The 17,486-nt window shown below is 47.5% G+C and overlaps 1 protein-coding gene across 1 annotated transcript; it reads right to left on the bottom strand.

The window, feature by feature from the left end:
* Window positions 1–6,031: 6,031 nt before the first annotated feature.
* On the bottom strand, window positions 6,032–9,954 carry LOC144109603 (membrane metallo-endopeptidase-like 1). Its single transcript, XM_077642421.1, has 3 exons — window positions 9,926–9,954; window positions 8,829–9,101; window positions 6,032–6,284 (listed from the first exon to the last, which is right to left on the bottom strand). The coding sequence occupies exons 1-3, from the start codon at window positions 9,952–9,954 to the stop codon at window positions 6,032–6,034; spliced, it is 555 nt and encodes a 184-aa protein (XP_077498547.1).
* Window positions 9,955–17,486: the final 7,532 nt, after the last annotated feature.

The raw sequence follows: 17,486 nt of genomic DNA, 5'->3' as shown, positions 1-17,486 counted from the left end.
CACTTATGTAATCGTGAAGGTAGCCGCATACACTGCTTAACGGGAATCCCTTGGCACTCGCACCGAACGATAGAAGAACTGTAAGAGACAGAGGCAGTCCTAGTCTCGAAAGAGGAACCTCCAGATATTGCTTTCTCTGAACCGCGAACCGCCGGCAAGAGAGGAGAAAATGATCGATTGATTCAACTTGCCCACATGATACACAAAGGTTTGTCGCAGCGAACCCGCACCTGCATAAGTACAAGTTTAAGTGAGGGATTCTACATCGCAGGAGCGTCATGGACACTTCACAAAGCCTTGACTTACACCACCGGATATTCCATGGGTACTTTAGGTGTTGAAAGTCCACGGTATTCAGCAACGGATCACTCAAAGTGGCTGAAATATGTTGGAACCGCTGGAAACGTGAAGCTGCTAACAGAATGAGGTGAGGGACGGGATATATTACAGGTGCGCTGAGAGCTGACCTTGCCAATAAATCACCACCTCGTTAAAATAGACGCCTGAATGCCCAGGTACCCAGACCAATAGGATCTCGCGCACTGTGCTCGGAACAAAAAACCTAAGTGAACGAGTCAAGAAAGATTTTTCCGAATTTTGGAGAGAGACAATAACTGAAAGGCAGTCTGTGAGAATAAGAACCCGTGCGACATGTCTGGGAATTTTGAGAAGAGCCAAACCAATGGCCAAAAACTCTGCGAAGAATATAGGAGTATAATCAGGGATACGAACGAGCTAGGTTTTGCGCTTCATCTTCCTATCCCTTCGTGCTCAAATAGCCTGCGTGCTTATGACGTGCCAGTGAATGCATTATTTTCTACCAGAAGACGGCCAAGCGGGCAGTGGCGCTTTGCGCAAAGATGATATCTGTATTTGGGCATCAGAGGTGACCGGTCCTCAAGTTCGTGCAAGACTTCAAAAGGCGGCATCGATATTGACATCCTATCTTCGCTTACACGGCCTGAACATTTCGACCGAAAAGTGTTCACTTGCGGCGTTCAAACGCAAAATAATGTCACGCTACACCATTCGCATTAATGGTGAAGCCATTCACTATGAGAGAAGCCACCGCTTCCTTGGTGTTGTCATCGACAGGAACCTCTCGTGGAGTCCACATATCTACGACATGAGAAAGAGACTTAATTGCGATTATCCACCTCCTCTACTTCCTCAGGGGAAAGTCCTGGGGCGCATCAGTGCGCTCGATATTACAACTCTACCGTTCCCTATTTCTGGGCTACATGCGGCACAGTCTTCCGATTTTCATTTCCATTAGAAATACAAATATCAAGACTCTTCAAAGTGTGCAAGCGCAAGCTCTCCTTACCTGCCTTGGACTGCCTAAATGTGCATCAACAGCAGCAACTGTTCTTGTTGTCCGGGAACATCCTGTTACTACATATATTGCTGTTGACACCATGAGAACACATATTCGGCACCTCACACGGGTTCCCTGTTATCACCTCCCAACACTTCCAATAATTAGGCCGCGTACTGCATTCGCCAAAGTCATTGAAGCCCATCGCACATATCTTCCATCGGAGTTCACCCCTGCGTCAAGACCGTAATCACCCTTATGGAGTCTTCAAGAACCTCGGGTTCACCTCTATATTCCTGGAATTATGAAGAAAGCTGGTGTATCACTGCCCGCTCTCAAACAACTGACATTGAATCACCTGCATTCATACCACAGTCAACGCATACATGTTTACACACATGGATCCGTTCACTCGACCAGTTCTGAGGGGGCGGTGGTGATACCGGCCAGATCCGTCTTCATGAAAGTGAAGACGACCAATCCAACATCTTCAGCTGGTGCGGAACTCGCAGCCTTACGGGCTGCGGTAGAGTTCATCAGTCAAGAACCTCCACATGAATGGACGGTTTTCACCGACTCTAGAGCAGCCCTTCAAGCCCTGCAAGCTGCGTTACGTCGCAGGTTTCAGGAACAACTTGTTGCTGAGATCCGTCTACTGTATCACGGCACCGTATCCAAAGGTCATGACATCAATTTTCAGTGGCTGTCAGGACACTGTGGTTATAACGGTAATCACCAGGCCGATGCGGCTGCGCGCTCTGCTCACAACGACAGACTTCCAGTGAGGATCCCAATATCAAGACCTGACGCTGCGTGTGGGCTTCGCCCTTTGGCGCTGGAGCTCACACTTTCAGCGTGGAACACGAGAAAGTTTTGCAACGTCCGCCTCAAGGCACTGGACCTTGGACTGCGCCTTCGTCTTCCACGTAACTTAGCACGTCTCGAAGCAACATTGTTATGCCGTTTATGGATCGGTGTTGCATTTACCGACCACTATGCTTTCCGGATGGGGAAGGCCGACAGCCCTGCCTGTGAAAGCTGTGGTTGTGACGAGACCATCGCTCATCTTCTCTGTGAGTGCCCTGCATTTTCGAGTGCAAGACATACACTGTGTTGTGCCCTGGACCACCTCGATCCTCGCCCATTAACAGAGCAAAAGATCCTCGGTCCGTGGCCACAGCAGTCGACTGCTCTCTAAGCATACAAGGCACTCTTTGCCTACTTGAGAGCGACTGAATTGAGTGACAAATTGTGACAGCGTTGTGCGTGTGAGTGTGTTATGCCTTTTTCCCCTCTCTCTTCCTCCTTTTAGTCCCCTAATTCCTCTCCCCCAGTGCAGGGTAGCCAACCGGAACTCCTTTCTGGTTAACATTCCTGCCTTTCCCCAGTCCTCTTTATCTATATCACCATTTGGCTTTCCTGTCTCACATGATTCTCAGAATTGTTTTTAACTGAAAAACTTCTTAATCGCTTTTTGGTTTGCTTTTCGTTTGTTTTCTGATGTCGAGCAGCCGACCTCAACCTCACAATTTGAGGTTGAGGTGAGGTTGAGTGAGGTCAGCAGTGGCCTCGGGAAAAGTGAGGTGAGGGCGTCTAAGGAGACCTCAACTTCAACTGATGAGGCTGAGTGAGGTTTTAATTAATTGGTTTTTGGGGAAAGGAAATGGCGCAGTATCTGTCTCACATCGTTGGACACCTGAACCGCGCCATATGGGGAGGGTAAGGAAGGGAGTGAAAGAAGAAAGGAAGAAATAGGTGCCGTAGTGGAGGGCTCCGGAATAATTTCGACCACCTGGGGATCTTTAACGTGCACTGACATCGCACAGCAGACGGGCGCCTTAGCGTTTTTCCTCCATAAAAACGCAGCCGCCGTGGTCGGGTTCGAACCCGGGAACTCCAGATCAGTAGTCGAGCGCCCTAACCGGAAGGAAAGGCGCAAACCGGCTCCGTGGCTCAGTGGAGACCTCAATTTCGCTACCATGTACGCGGCTTGGTGTTCAACAGCAAAAGCCTGCTTTGTTTGCTTTCCGCACACTGGATAGGCAGCGCGCCCTTCCTACCACCCTGGGAGGTGGCATGCAGCGCTAATGCATTCTAGCCACATCTCGCACGCTCACTCACCACCACCACATGTACCAAAACACGAATGAGGCGTCCTCATATCCAGGGAGCCAGTTATGCGCCTTTCCTTTCCTCAAAGCCATCGCCGTCTAGAACATTGTCAACGCCACGCCAATGAACACAGTGAACGCCAATATATTTTGCTTTGTATATCCTGGATTAGCTGAGTTAATCTACATTATTTTTTGGCTGTTCGTCGTCAGCAGGGTAAAGCAAAATGAAGAGTAACAATAATATCTCCGCTTAGCCTAAATCTCAGATTCTAAATTGACATTGATTAAAACTTCGATGCAACCCCGCCAGTAGGGTTAAAAAGAAGTGAAGGAGAAAGCGTAATAATGGAGGCTGAGCCCAACGAAGTGGCCGCTAGGAGGTCGAGGAAGAAAACTACCAAAAAAAGTTTAATACCAGGATCAATTACATAAACATGCAAAGGGGTAGACATAAACGCAATGGTTAGAAATAGAACCACAGTTGAAGGACGATGAAATAGTGCGCGTACACTCTGTGCAAGACAGATATGGCATCTAGATGAACCAGCGTTTACTGATGGCTACGTCTGGGAAGGTAGCAACAGAACAGAAACGGATATGAAGTGGGGACAGGTAGGCATGCTAGCTGATACGTCGATGTTGGCAAAGAATAAAGTCAACTTACAAAGAACATGTCTGGGTATTAGGAACGATTGCCGGTAAAATGACATGGCTAGGGGTAGTGTATTTAGGGAGACGGGACAAATGCGGGAAAGAAGACGATTTAGTTATCTCAGAGCCGATATGAAGCAGAGTTGAGACTTCCGATATTATTCTGCTGAGTGACATGAATGGCCACTTCGAGAATCCAGGCGGATACAGAGATTTTAACGGGAAGTTAATGCTAGACTTCTGTGAGCGGCACAGCCTAGTTGTTTCAACTAGATAAACTAAATGTGAGGGATAAATCACGTAGGAATTCCGTAACAGGGAGAGGACCATTGACTACTGCCCAATGTCGCAGGAAATCCATAGCAAACTCGCAAAAATGGAAATAGACGAACGGGGGGAGTACAGTTTGAGACTTGATCATAGCCGCATTAGTTTGCAACAAACACCGGTTTTTCTTCCCAAGGTGCTGGGTTCGCAAATGGGTGCACAATGCTCAAAACATTCAAACGGCTCACATTGGAATGAGTGGCGTACTTTACTCTTGCTCAAATTTTGGATAACGTACAGTGGGAGAATGCTTCCGGTGGCCTTAACCACCGCTTGCGGCTTGTCCCGCTACGTCGCTTCGGTACGAAAGCACGACTCCAGACGTACCAATCCCGAGCAAGAATCTTTTCTTGTGCCTTGTCTTGCGTTCCGAACTAGCCAACCCTGAACAAGAAATTTGTCTTGTCTTGTGCCCCGAACTAACCCGGGCTACTCGGGTAAGCTCAGGTTAGTTGGGAGGAGCGTCGGGCAAGCCACAGCCAATAGGAGCAATCTCGAGGACACCTCATGGATCTCTGCACTGGGCGTGTCTCGATTTTGAACGTCCCCTGGATGTCAGTATGTCCTCTTTAGACGCACGTGGGACGTCCTCACAGACATCAATTTTTTTGAGGGGGAAATCCGACAGATGCCCGTAGTAGGTGCCGTGAATTTTGGCGGATGTCCTACGGAGATTTGAACATCCATCTTCGGACATTAGCCAGATGCCCGTCTGGCATGTGTGGTCCAATGGGCGATCGGGTAAGTTCGGAGGAGCGTCGCGCCAGGTGTAGCCACTCGGAGGAGGGCGTCATCACAACCTGCCCACCGTGTAGTGAGCAAACTGAGCAGCTTGGCAGGAGGCAGTTAAAATAATGATTGGTTCGCGAGTGGTTGCTCGGGAAGAGCAACATGAGTCGCACAGTCCCTACCGGTGGCTGTAATAGAAACTGCCATGCCTGCCAGTGGAGTGCCGCATCCCTTAACCGCTGCGCCACTACGCTGGTTGTGGTATGAGGACTGGCCGCAATCTGTGATTGCTAGAGAATGACCAATTCTGCACATATGGGCGCTAACCCTACAAAGCTATCGCGTCCATTAAGGCGGCGCTTAAGTGTCCCCTCCAATTGATGAACGAAGACATGGTTTCGCACGTCGACTCGCTTTAACTAGGTTAAACCCCCTACTAATTTTTACTTTTCGGGGTAAGTTCTTCAACGAATCATTTCAAAGACACCCGCCCAGTGTTTCCCCGTAGAGAGAAAGGTGCATTACAATGTACTTGTATTGCTCTGACTATCGGTCCTGTCAAGACCAAACCAGGAGCGGCGTAAACAACAGTCGGAGCATAGTAAACAAAACACAAGCAATGGATGCAGCAAGCACTCATATGCACTGTTGGCAACGTCTTCATTTCCAAGTGACATCATAGTGACGCATGTGTGTTAGCTCGTAACCAGCAGCACGTAGAAGAGAAGTTGTTTCCGTGAAATGTCTTAATTCTTCGCCAAGCGATCCTTATCGAATAGTGCCACAGGGTTTTATCACTTATAATTTCTATCGGTGTCATTCAATGTGTGAATGATTTTTTTGTGTTTATCACGCGTGGATTACGCTAAGCACGACGACGATCCGACGCAACCTAAAGCTTGCATATGCGCTCGGGACTCATTGGCGAACCCCGTGAGCAGCTGAAAGCCCTCGCGAAAGTCCGGAGGTTCCTGAGTGGTCCATTGACGAGCGTCGGAGCAGGCGAGCGCAGCCCGTTGACCGTGCGCTGCTGTAGGTAAGCCTCGTCGTAGGCCTCGCACCGGTCCATGGCGAACTCGTAGAAGAACAGCTGGTCTGTGCCGTACGTCACGTTTGCAGCCGAACTAACTGCACCCATATGAAACCTGCGGATGAAGAATGGCGACCAAGGGTAGGTCCATGTACTTATTTAGCGTCTATTCGTCAATAACGTCTCGGCAGAATTCGACGCAAGCGGTAAAAAGAGCGCAGTCATGATAGCTGGAGTGACTAATAATAATAATAATAATAATTGGTTCTTAGGGAAAGGAAATGGCGCAGTATCTGTCTCATATATCGTTGGACACCTGAACCGCGCCGTAAGGGAAGGAATAAAGGTGGGATCGAAAGAGGAAAGGAAGAAAAATGTGCCGTAGTGGAGGGCTCCGGAATAATTTCTACCACCTGGGGATCGTTCACGTGCACTGAAATCGCACAGCACACGGGCGCCTTAGCGTTTTGCCTCCATAAAAATGCAGCCGCCGCAAATTTGAAAATTAATTTAATGCAGTCAAGCTCTTTTACACCGAACCGAGGTAATTTGAATTATTTGCGGTATCAAACAGATTATCCTCTTCAAAATCCTGCACAAAAGTATAAGAAATTAGCTCAGCATATCGAGCTCCAATTTCGCAGGTTGTTCGATACATCGAACGGCATGCATCGCCCCACCAAGTGGCGGTTCTGCAAAGCGTGGAGGTGGCCGTGTCCACTGCGTTGGGCATTCGCCGGCAGGTCTAGCGCTGTGAAACCACGTGACAATGTACCGTGGGTTGTGCTTGAGGGGGCCTGCTGTCTCCTGCACTCATTTTCTGTCACACCAGTGCCATGCGATGAAGCCAATCTAACTATACTAGTAAAGCCTAGCGGCGGTCTCTCGAAGGCCTTCCGGAAAACCACTGTATACCATGTTTTAATAACATTATAATATGTGGAGACTACTGGTGACACGATATGATAGTTTATGGTTTATGGAGGTTTAACGTCCCAAAGCGACTTAGGCTATGAGAGACGCCGTAGTGAAGGGCTCCGGAAACTTCGACCACCTGGGGTTTGACACGATTTGACACCTTATTAATAAACAGTGGCTGTTTCCAAAGCACCGTCCGCCGCGGCTTCGATACGAGGAGTGCTAAGCCTAACGATGACTAAAGAGGGGAGGTGGGCTCAGCCTGCAGGCTGCGCCATGACGCACGTCACTAGCGTGGGTGCAATGTATTGCTTGTGTGTTACAGATAAGGTTATCCACTGCAATTTTTATAGACGGAAGTACGCGATAGATCGAACAATTCTGCGATGCCCTTGGCCCTCAATATGGCTCGCCTTGACTGCAGTTGGCTAAAATTTGTGATTTATCCAAGGACACCGGACAAGACAATGCAAAGGCGTAAGAATGAGCAGCTGCTGCATTTTCCTATCTGCGCAGAACGAGTAACGAGCCATGGATTCATCCAGAAGGACATGCAATGCCGTGTAGGGCATTAACAGCGTCTATTTCGGGTTAATGCGTCAGGCGAAAGCGGAGAACTGCACCTCCAAAGGCATCGTTCTCATTCCTTCTCTCTTTGTCTTCTCTACCCCGATGACGTCAACCGACAAGCGTGAAGTTGCACAAAGAACATTCGCATACTATGTGAATGTTCTTTGCGTAACTGCACTTTGTGTAACTTCCTAGACACTAGAACTTTGACGGCAGTGTAGAGTGGCGTGATCCGCAACGCTGGGACGCGGTCTCTTGTGAGGTACCACCACGTGCAACCGAAACACCAAACATTTTTTCCAGAGGATCCCCTACACACAAGCGGATAGGGAAGTGTACGTCTGCAGCTGCCAAACGTAGCGAGTGCAAGAATCAATTTTGTGGTGCTCTTTGCGTCTCCCTTTACAGCGTACTTGCTATAGGCGACAAGTTCAACCTCTCTGTTGATTGCGTAGCCGATTTCGGGGTTATCGCGAACCAGCACCCGAACAATAAGTGGAAACAAATACTGGAGGGGACATATAAGCTCCGCCTTTAGAGTATGATGAACGCGATAGCGTTATGAGTTAATCCGCAAATATGCAGAAGGCCATTCTTTACTTCACATTCATAGATCCCAGGGAGTCCTAATTCCCCTCCTAACGCAATGGTGCAGCACTTAAGCGATGCGCCACTGCCCTGCGATGGCAGGAGCTCCCAGCCATGGGCCTTGTGTGGCCTAGGTTGCTCTTCCCGGGCGAACAATCATTAATTTGACTGCCAACTGTCATAATGAGCAGGTTGTGATGACGCCGCAAGGTCACGTGACCCAGGTGGCCCGCTTTCCTCATAGGTTGCTCGCTGGGCACCACCTGCCAGAATCAAGCTCGTGATTTTTCGCTCACGACGCCGACATCGGATTTTCTGGACAACGGGACCTTTAACGCAGTCGCGTTAATAAATTGAAGAGTAACTTGTCAGGACAGTTTTTTTCCGCAACCGTGGAAAAATACATGTTTTCGATTTCTTCAAACAGCACCTTGTGCGTCTTGCAGGTCCCAGGTGGCAGCTAAGAGGCTTGAAAAGGTCGCCGATTAGCGAACTATAAATGTCGGTGTTCGCTGCCATGACAGCATCGGTTCCATGAACGGCGGCAAGTGGAAGATATATGCAGTACTCTGACCATACGCACCGGCGGCTCCCACGCGCCACCTGGTGACGGAACACGTGCAGGGCGACACGTAGGGCCAATAGGTCGAGCATGTCCTCGCGGGCGGCGGCATCGCTTGAAGGACGCGCGCTATGATGCTGCCGACGCAGACAATCACTCAGCAGGTCCAGCCGCAGCCGCAAGGAGTCTCTGCGATTATGGGCGGCTGTTCGGCCGAGCCGAGACGCGAGAAGCCGAGGCAAGTCGACGCCCAGGGAGGGCACGTGGTGAATGAAGAAAGCGGGGCCGTCGAACCTGCAAAAGAAGCCAGAAATATACGCCTTTGTCTGGGTCCCCGCCAATTCGGGCCATTCTGGAAACGAGGCGGCGAACCAATTTGCCCGAGGATTCTTAATTAACCGGGAGGTGCGCCAACCTAGCCTCAGGTCGGCCAGGGAGCGAGTGACGACCTACGAAGAAATTGCTACCCACTTCAAGAAAGAAAGAGTGACAAATCTTCCCAGAAACACATAGATCTCTAAGTAAAACACAAGTCAGTTGGCGGCAGCTCCAAACAGACACTTTCCTTAATCCGTACATGTACTCCGTATGGTTCCCGGAACAGTCCAGCCCCGTCAGAATTCTCCCGGCGGGCACCAAAAGGCATGACACACCACACATCCGATACTCATGTAATTGAGACAAGCCATCACAGAGTCTGCAGCTCTGTACCCAATCGCAGTGGGAGGCCGCGCTGCTCAGCTTGGACCCGGAGGTTCAACTCCAACCCACGGAGCGGGCCGAAGAGGTCGCCGAACAACACCGTCGGTCGGCAACTTGGAGCCTTGGAGAAGAGGAGCTCCCCGCGGGGAGGGGAACGTCACCCCAGCCCGCGCCTGAGACCTCTTCTTTAATAAAGCTTACCTCCTCCTCCTATACGCCTTTGTGTGTGGCGTCACCTTTCTGACCACTTTCCAGATAATTTATGGAGAATGAAGTAAACATTTCGCGTGTATCAAAACTACTGTGTTCTAATGACAATAGAAGCCGCTGTTATGAGCCAGAAATGTCCAAAAGTTTAAAAACAGGTGTGGACGCTTGCGCTTGCTTTCAGAAACAAACCGTGACTGCGTCAAGACCGTTTTCCGAAGCTGATCTCCGGGGACATGCTTCACTACCATTGACATTCAAGCAACGATAACGGAGTCCTTGTCGGTCTTGACTCTTGACGCACCGAGAACGGAAAATTATTGTTCCACTTTTAAATACTACTGTCGCATCAACCTATGTGTCCTTTCTGCCGAATAATTATAATCAAAGCGACAAACAGCTTACGTGTCCCCTACAGCTGCGAAGATAATCTTTCCTGATGGACTTATATATGTGTGAGAGACACCGAGATCCGAAACATGAGAAATTTATGCAACTATTATCTCCGCACTCTTGAGGTGCTGCTGTAAAACAGTCATACAGTGCGTGAAGCTGGCCGATCAGGGGATATTGAATGTTAGGCTTTCTACTGAGGTTGGTTCGTCCTTTTTGTTGCCATGCAAGGGCGTTCAGTCATTCCTAAATCTAGCACAGAAAGGCTTTTAGGTTTGCAATTGAGTTTTATCATTCGAAAAGAAAAGAACCATTCGTTTCATCTCTCAAAAGAGCATTTTTTGGGCTCACCATTAATGAGATATCATGAAATAGACTTTCGGAAATAGCGAAAAAGATAGAAAAAACGAAACAAGGTGTGGTAGTCGACTACGTGGTTGCCATCTTCCATTTCGCTGTCACTTAAAGCATCTGTGGCAACATGACATGTGCGGGCTTAGCTAATGCGATTTATGAAGGATACAACGTTCGCGAAATTTTCGAGCCTCTTTCTTTATGGGCTCATCTAACTGAATCGCTCGTAAAATGAATAAGCTGCAGCTGTCGTTGTTGTGACCAGGAGGTAAACACTAAAAAAAAACATCGCATATAAAAAAGTGTGTCCATGTTATTTAGCCCCGATGTTCTCTTGAATTTCTGGGGTGGGTCGAAGGGGAGGTTTCAAGACGAGGTCATTCTCCCCTATCTGCAGGTTATCTGCAGGTTCAGATTTCATTCATTCATTAATTCATTACATCATTCATTCATTTTCGACAGAATCAGGTAAGGTGTACGTGCATATATACATTCAATTTTTCTATCCTGTCTGCAGAGCCCAGGCAGAAGGCATTGGGCATTGCTCCCGCTGACTAGCAGTTCCTAAACGCAGCTGAAATCCTATACGATCAAGGCTAACAATTATTGACAAGGTTCCGCTTGATATTAACGCGATAGCGTTAGAGTTGTCGCAACAAAGCCCTGCCGCTGACCGAGGCTAACTTCCCTGATTGGTCGAGGGAAATCACCTGATCTTGTGACGTCCACACGACCTGCCCACTGTGGTAGGTGGGGATTATATTTATTGGTTGAGAGAGCTCAGGCGACCTTGTAACGTCATCACAACGTGCCCACCCTAGCAGGTGGCAACCGGCCTACCAGATTAAAAGGTCACTTGATCTTGTGACATCATATACCGATTCAGCTGCGCGACAGAAGTGAACCTATTAAGTGCTGTCGAGTGCCTCAGGAGCAACCCCGAAACGCATAAAAAAATTGGAGAGTACACTTAAGCTCCGCCTTAAGGGTAGGACGCAATAGCGTAGCGGGTTAGGCTTTCTATTCTGAGAATTTTGACACCTTTGAACGCATTTTTCATTTTTATCAATTGTGTGAATAATTAATCTATCAATTACACACTCCAAATTTTCTTAATTAGCATCAACAAGCATTGACTTTTCATTCTGAGCATTTTGACACCTTTGAAACCCTTTTTTTCCAATTTATTTTTCATTTCTCTCATTATTCAGTAAATAAATTACAATGATTTCATTAACTCGTTATCGCCTATCACACACCAATCAATCATCAATTACTAGAAGCACAAATTACCAACGTACGGTTTTTTTTTCACGCAGCCATCAAATATTTCTGACGCCCGGTGCCGACTACGCTGACGGCTTTTCGACCGAACGAGCTGTACACGCTATCCCGTCCAATGTAGCAACACTGGGGACCTGTAATGCTATCGCCTTTCACTCTGAACGTGCGTTAAGCGTCCCACCATGTTTTTTCTTCACTTGAGGTGTTAGCGCTTTGGGCACTCAGTGCAGAAACACCTAGAAGACATCTAGAGTATCTCATTTAGCCACGCTTCTTCTGTTCATAACAACGTCTTCTCGGGAGTGTCTTTACAATAAGTTGTTACGGCACTTTGCTTTCCCTGGTTAAACAAAGTATTATCACGTTCTCTTCCATGAATAATCTTCTTCTTCGTCCTTATATCCTTCAGCTTCTTTTTCTTTCTGAAGGTTGACTATACACTTAAATTGTTTTTTTTCAATCCAAAACAATCTTGTATTGTTTTGTTCTCAATTTACTGGAGGATCGGAGCCCAGACCCTGCGTGGGGATTTGCTCTACCCTATCCCTATTTGTATACCGGAAGAAGAAAAATCCTTTATGGCCTAGAATATTTGCTGGTGGTAGTTATTCATGGAGCACCCCACCCTTTCAATTTCAATTTCAATTTATTTTCTTCCTTCTCACCTCGGAGAGTACTTGCGTCACTCGATCTATCATTTTACTACCTTATTCTTATTATTCTATTCCTTTCTGAATTTGGCGGTGTCAAATCCAAGGTCATCTTGCTATCTTGTCTTTCCGCTTAGAGTATGTGTGAACACGATCGTGGGTCATTGCAATTTCTTTCTCCATACAGTATGAGCTGCACAGCGGAGTAAGCACTCAGAACTTCGTTGTACCTTGCTTTTCCACCGTCTGTGTCAACCGCTCTTCGTAATGAACCCGGTGACACGTTATGAGAGAGTGCCTTGTTGTGTTCCAGAAAAACGCGGTTGGTGCTGTACCTGGTGTCAACGGCACCAGGTGGTACGGCTAGGTACTCTTCGTCCGCGTCCAGCCATGGCGTATCCCTCAGTGCTGAACCCTGAAATCGACAAGCAGGAGGAAGACGTGGTAATAGTCTCCAACTATATCGGCGAATGCAGGTTCTATGCATTAACTCCTTATAGTCACGGCAGTCGCGGTAGATGTGCAGGCTTTAGGAGGACCGACGCGCTTTTTCACGAAATCTGGTGGCTGCTAGCACGTTATAGAAATAGTTCCTAATGAAAATGATCTATATACAGTCTATAGACTTCTTATAGACTCTATTGCCTTCTTACAATATTTCTTTTTGTCTATTCATAGTCTATAGTCAAAAGACTACTAAATGTGCATGGCTATAAATCTACAGATTGTCTATAGGCTGTCTATAGAATTTGTATTGCCTATAGACTGTTCTCAAGGGTTTGTCTATAGAGAGTCTATAGACTTTACAGACAGAAGTCTATGGACAGTATGTAGATTGTCTAAAGAAATTTTTGTAAGGGGCACTCGGAAAACAGTATTGATGCCTGATTAAGGAACACAACTTTGGCGTAAACCAGTGTCCCCCGTGTCTGAGCTCCACGGCTTGCTGCAGATTCTAATGAAAACTTGAGCTATTAAACTTTATAGATTTATCTGGCTATGAAGAAGATAAAGGCCTAGCCTTGCTCTCGGTGAACATATTAACCAAACATTGGAAAAAACTGTGAAAAGGGGTAGACGAAATGAGGGCGTAATGCTTGTTGTAGGAGAGAGCCACGGATGCAATTATATAGCACAGTAGCATATTCATGGTATGATTTCTATTAAATTGCGTCCGGTGCGGTCGAGGTTCGATTTTCCGGCGTCTTGCGGGACAGTAACACGCGATAACTACTCGGGTACCGTGGCGGGCACATTCTAAATGCCTGCTGGAGGTTTAGAACGGATGTTTAGAACCGCTGATCAAAAAAAAAAAGTTCACGAAGTTCTGAGATAAACAGAGAATTGGAGGTGCTGGTTTTCTTCCTTTCATTTTGTTTGAATTTGTTAGCCCTGTTCTAGCCTGATTTCGGTTGCTCTTTTTGTCTCATGGCCGGATCCATCTGATATAATGATTTCGGAATAGTGCAGGGGCTGCGCCTTCGTTCTTTGTTGGATCCTACGTCAGCAGCAGGTTGACTTGACCGGCTCAATGCTAAAACTGCATATCGCCCGGCCTCGAAGCTGTGTAGGCATGCTCTCGGTGAAGACGACGATTGAAAACATGCAGAACGAGTTTGATTTCTGGCTTCTCCCGCGATGTCTCACTGGATGTCTTTATATTACATACAGCGAGAAAGATTGCAGCTTTCTAGGGGCGTGCGTATATTCGAACGCTTCGAATACGAATGGAATATTCGAACTTTTTTATTTATCATTTATATTCAGCTGGTGAACTCATCTCAATTGAATTTCGAATATTCGATGAGACCTGAAGATCGCCAGAAAATCGAACACACGTGAGAGCATTCCGAAGCATTAACTTTTTTTTCTTGGTCGCTGCAAGGCTTCCCTTACTTGAGCTATAGTGACCCAAAATGGCAGACTCTGTGCATCGCCTTGTAATGCGATAGAAGTCATTCCGTTTTGTGATAACTAGACAGTGTCTATTTCGGTATGACTTCATATTTCAATGATGAAGGCGCGCGACATTTGCGCTTAGCCGTCAGCGAAGCGGAGAAGTATGGCCCGAAAAATGAATGAATGAATGAATGAATTTCCCAGCCGCTGGTGGCGAATTAGGAGGGAGAAGGGCGTAAGTGCATTAGCAAGTCGGTCGTTTACATAGCCTTCGCGTTGAAAACTATATCTGGGATGCTGACATCAACGGAGTAGTGCCACAAGGTGTATGACACCTACGAAGCACTCTGAAAAGCACCGGAGCACGTGAGAGCTAATGATAAAAAAAAGGCTGATATGCTGGCTCTTGATATGGGACTGTGCAGGGTTGTCTATTCTGCAGCTTAATTGTAGAAACTGTCGCCGTAACCTGCCATGGCAGAACCTGTGGCCGTTTCCTGATATTGAGCCAAACATTAATACATACCAGTGTTCGTGCCCGGCATGTGTGAGGGTATGCGAAAGGAGGTTATTGCAGAGATAAGAAGGGCACCGATGGCGGCACCACGACTATTCCATTTACCAGCAACGAGCGAGCGTCGCATACTAACGGCAGTTAACCGAGTTTCACGATCCTTGTGCGCATCACAGACTAACAGGACCGTTCATATTCGCTATGTTAAAGCACTATCACAAATTATTAAATCCTCATCCGAAGTATGAATTCAGTTATAAGTGTGCTGCTTTATTATTCCCCAAATTAGAATGCTAGATGATGTGCAAATAAAAGTGGTTGCGTGAACCAATGTGCCAGTGGTTTATTATTTCATTTAATAATAATCATAATAATTGGTTTTTGGGGAAGGAAATGGCCCAGTATCTGTCTCATATATCGTTGGACGCCTGAACCGCGCCGTAAGGGAAGGGATAAAGGAGGGAGTCAAAGAAGAAAGGAAGAAAGAGGTGCCGTAGTGGAGGGCTCCGGAATAATTTCGACCACGTGGGGATCATTAACGTGCGCTGACATCGCGCAGCACATGGGCGCCTAGCGTTTTTCCTCCATAAGAACGCAGCCACCGCGGTCGGGTTCGAACCAGATATTCGAGTGATATTCGGGCAGAACTATTCGTATTCAATTCATGTTCTAAACATTTGGTATTCTCCCGCTACTACTGCTCTCCTTCCACAAATAAGCAGCTAGCGATATTCTTGAAGGCGCAGTGATTCTACCCCACCGCGGTGTTTCAGTGGTTAAGGCGCTCGTCTACTGATCCGGAGTTCCGGGTTCCAACCCGACCGCGGCGGCAGCGTTTCGATGGAGACGTAACGCAAAGTCGTCCGTGTGCTGTGCGATGTCACTGTACGTTAAAGATCCCCGGGTGGTCGAAATTACAAAAGGAGACCTCCACTAACACACCTCTTTCTTCTTTCACTCCTCGTTTATCCCTTGCCTTATGGCGCGGTTCGGGTGTCCGCCGAGATATGTGAGACGGTTACTCTGCCATTTCCTTTCCTCTCAAACCAAATAAAACAAGTGAGCCAACGGCGTTCATAGAGTTCATTGGCGTTTACCGCTTTGCAAAGGCAGTGCCGGTGATTTTCACGAAAGGAAAGGCGCACAACCGGCTCCGTCGGTCAGCGGAGACCTCCATCTCGTTTTCATGTACGTGGCATTGGTGTTCAACTGCAAAAGCCTGCTTTGATTGCGTTCCGCACAGTGGATAGGCAGCGCGCCCTCCATCCCACCCTGGGAGGTTAATGGTTGATCGCGAGAGATTGATCACCAAATGAACGCTGCGGCCCAGCTATTGCTGCAGTGCCACTTGTCAGCCACAACGCTGTCAGCGCTAATGCATTCAGGCCACATCTCTCTCTCACCACCGCCATATGTATCAAATCACGAATGACCCGTCCGCATATCCAGGGAGCCAGTTATGCGCCGTTCCTTTGCTCAAAGCCATCGCCTTCTAGAACATTGTCAACGTAACGCCAATGAACACGGTGAACGCCGACGTATTTCGCTTTGTATATCCTGGATTAGCTGAGTTAATCTACATTATTTTTTTGGCTGTTCGTCGTCAGCAGGGTAAAGCAAAATGAAGAGTAACAATAATATCTCCGCTTAGCCTAAATCTCAGATTCTAATTTGACATTGATTAAAACTTCGATGCAACCCCGCCAGTACACAATCAGCGTTGAAAGCAAGCAAGAGTTACACTTAGAGTTGAATTTTTTTGATCAAAAGCCTCTTACTGGACCACTAATTTTTTGTGCGCTGAATGCATAAGCTAGCGGTTTCTAATCAAGTGAGAACTGGCTTCATTTGCGGTTCGTGAGCTGAGGAACGTAGCTACTATTTGTTTGTGCATAAACACGAGCTTAAAAGCTCTTTACCGCCATTACCATTGACATTACCACCACCCCACAATACATTGTCATCCTTATCCAGAGCCACGTGGCGAAAATTACAGACGGGCTGCTTTATATAACCCTACCGTCTCTAATGCTTTCATCCCACCTTTCCTCCTCATTGTAACACCTGTGGCGTGCCCAGATCCACACTTTTCCACTACCTTAGGGAGTGGCCTTCCCCACAGGCAGTACCCCCATCCCCAATCCCACTCATACTTCCTGGGAGGCTGCTTTACGGATCGCTCAGCCCGCCAACCAGAAATGGCTGGTCGATCGGGCCTTATGTGAGGCACAAGCACGTGGACTCCTCGACCAGTAGAAGACCACCCTGGAAGATTTTTTTCTTTCCTTTTCTTTCTAACAAAAGTTTCCATCCATCCATCCAAGATCTTCTTCACGTTCGCCTTCATTGGTTTTGTAATTGCTTCGACCAGATATATTATGTTTTTCCATGTGCCCTTTTGTGTATACATAGATTGCTGGTCTGGCAGTCAATAGACTTCCCCTTTTCAAGAAAAGGAAATGGCGCAGTATCTGTCTCATATATCGTTGGAGACATGAACCGCGCCGTAAGGGAAGGGATAAAGGAGGGAGTGAAAGAAGAAAGGAAGAAAGAGGTGCCGTAGTGGTGGGCTCCGGAATAATTTAGACCACCTGGGGATCTTTAACGTGCATTGACATCGCACAGCACACGGGCGCCTTAGCGTTTTTCCTTCATAAAAACGCGGCCGCTGCAGTC

Source organism: Amblyomma americanum, chromosome 11 (genome assembly GCF_052857255.1).
Source record: "Amblyomma americanum isolate KBUSLIRL-KWMA chromosome 11, ASM5285725v1, whole genome shotgun sequence".
Lineage (NCBI taxonomy): Eukaryota > Metazoa > Arthropoda > Arachnida > Ixodida > Ixodidae > Amblyomma > Amblyomma americanum.
The sequence above is the reverse complement of the archived record's forward strand: the minus strand, read 5'-3'. Positions and strand labels throughout refer to the sequence as shown.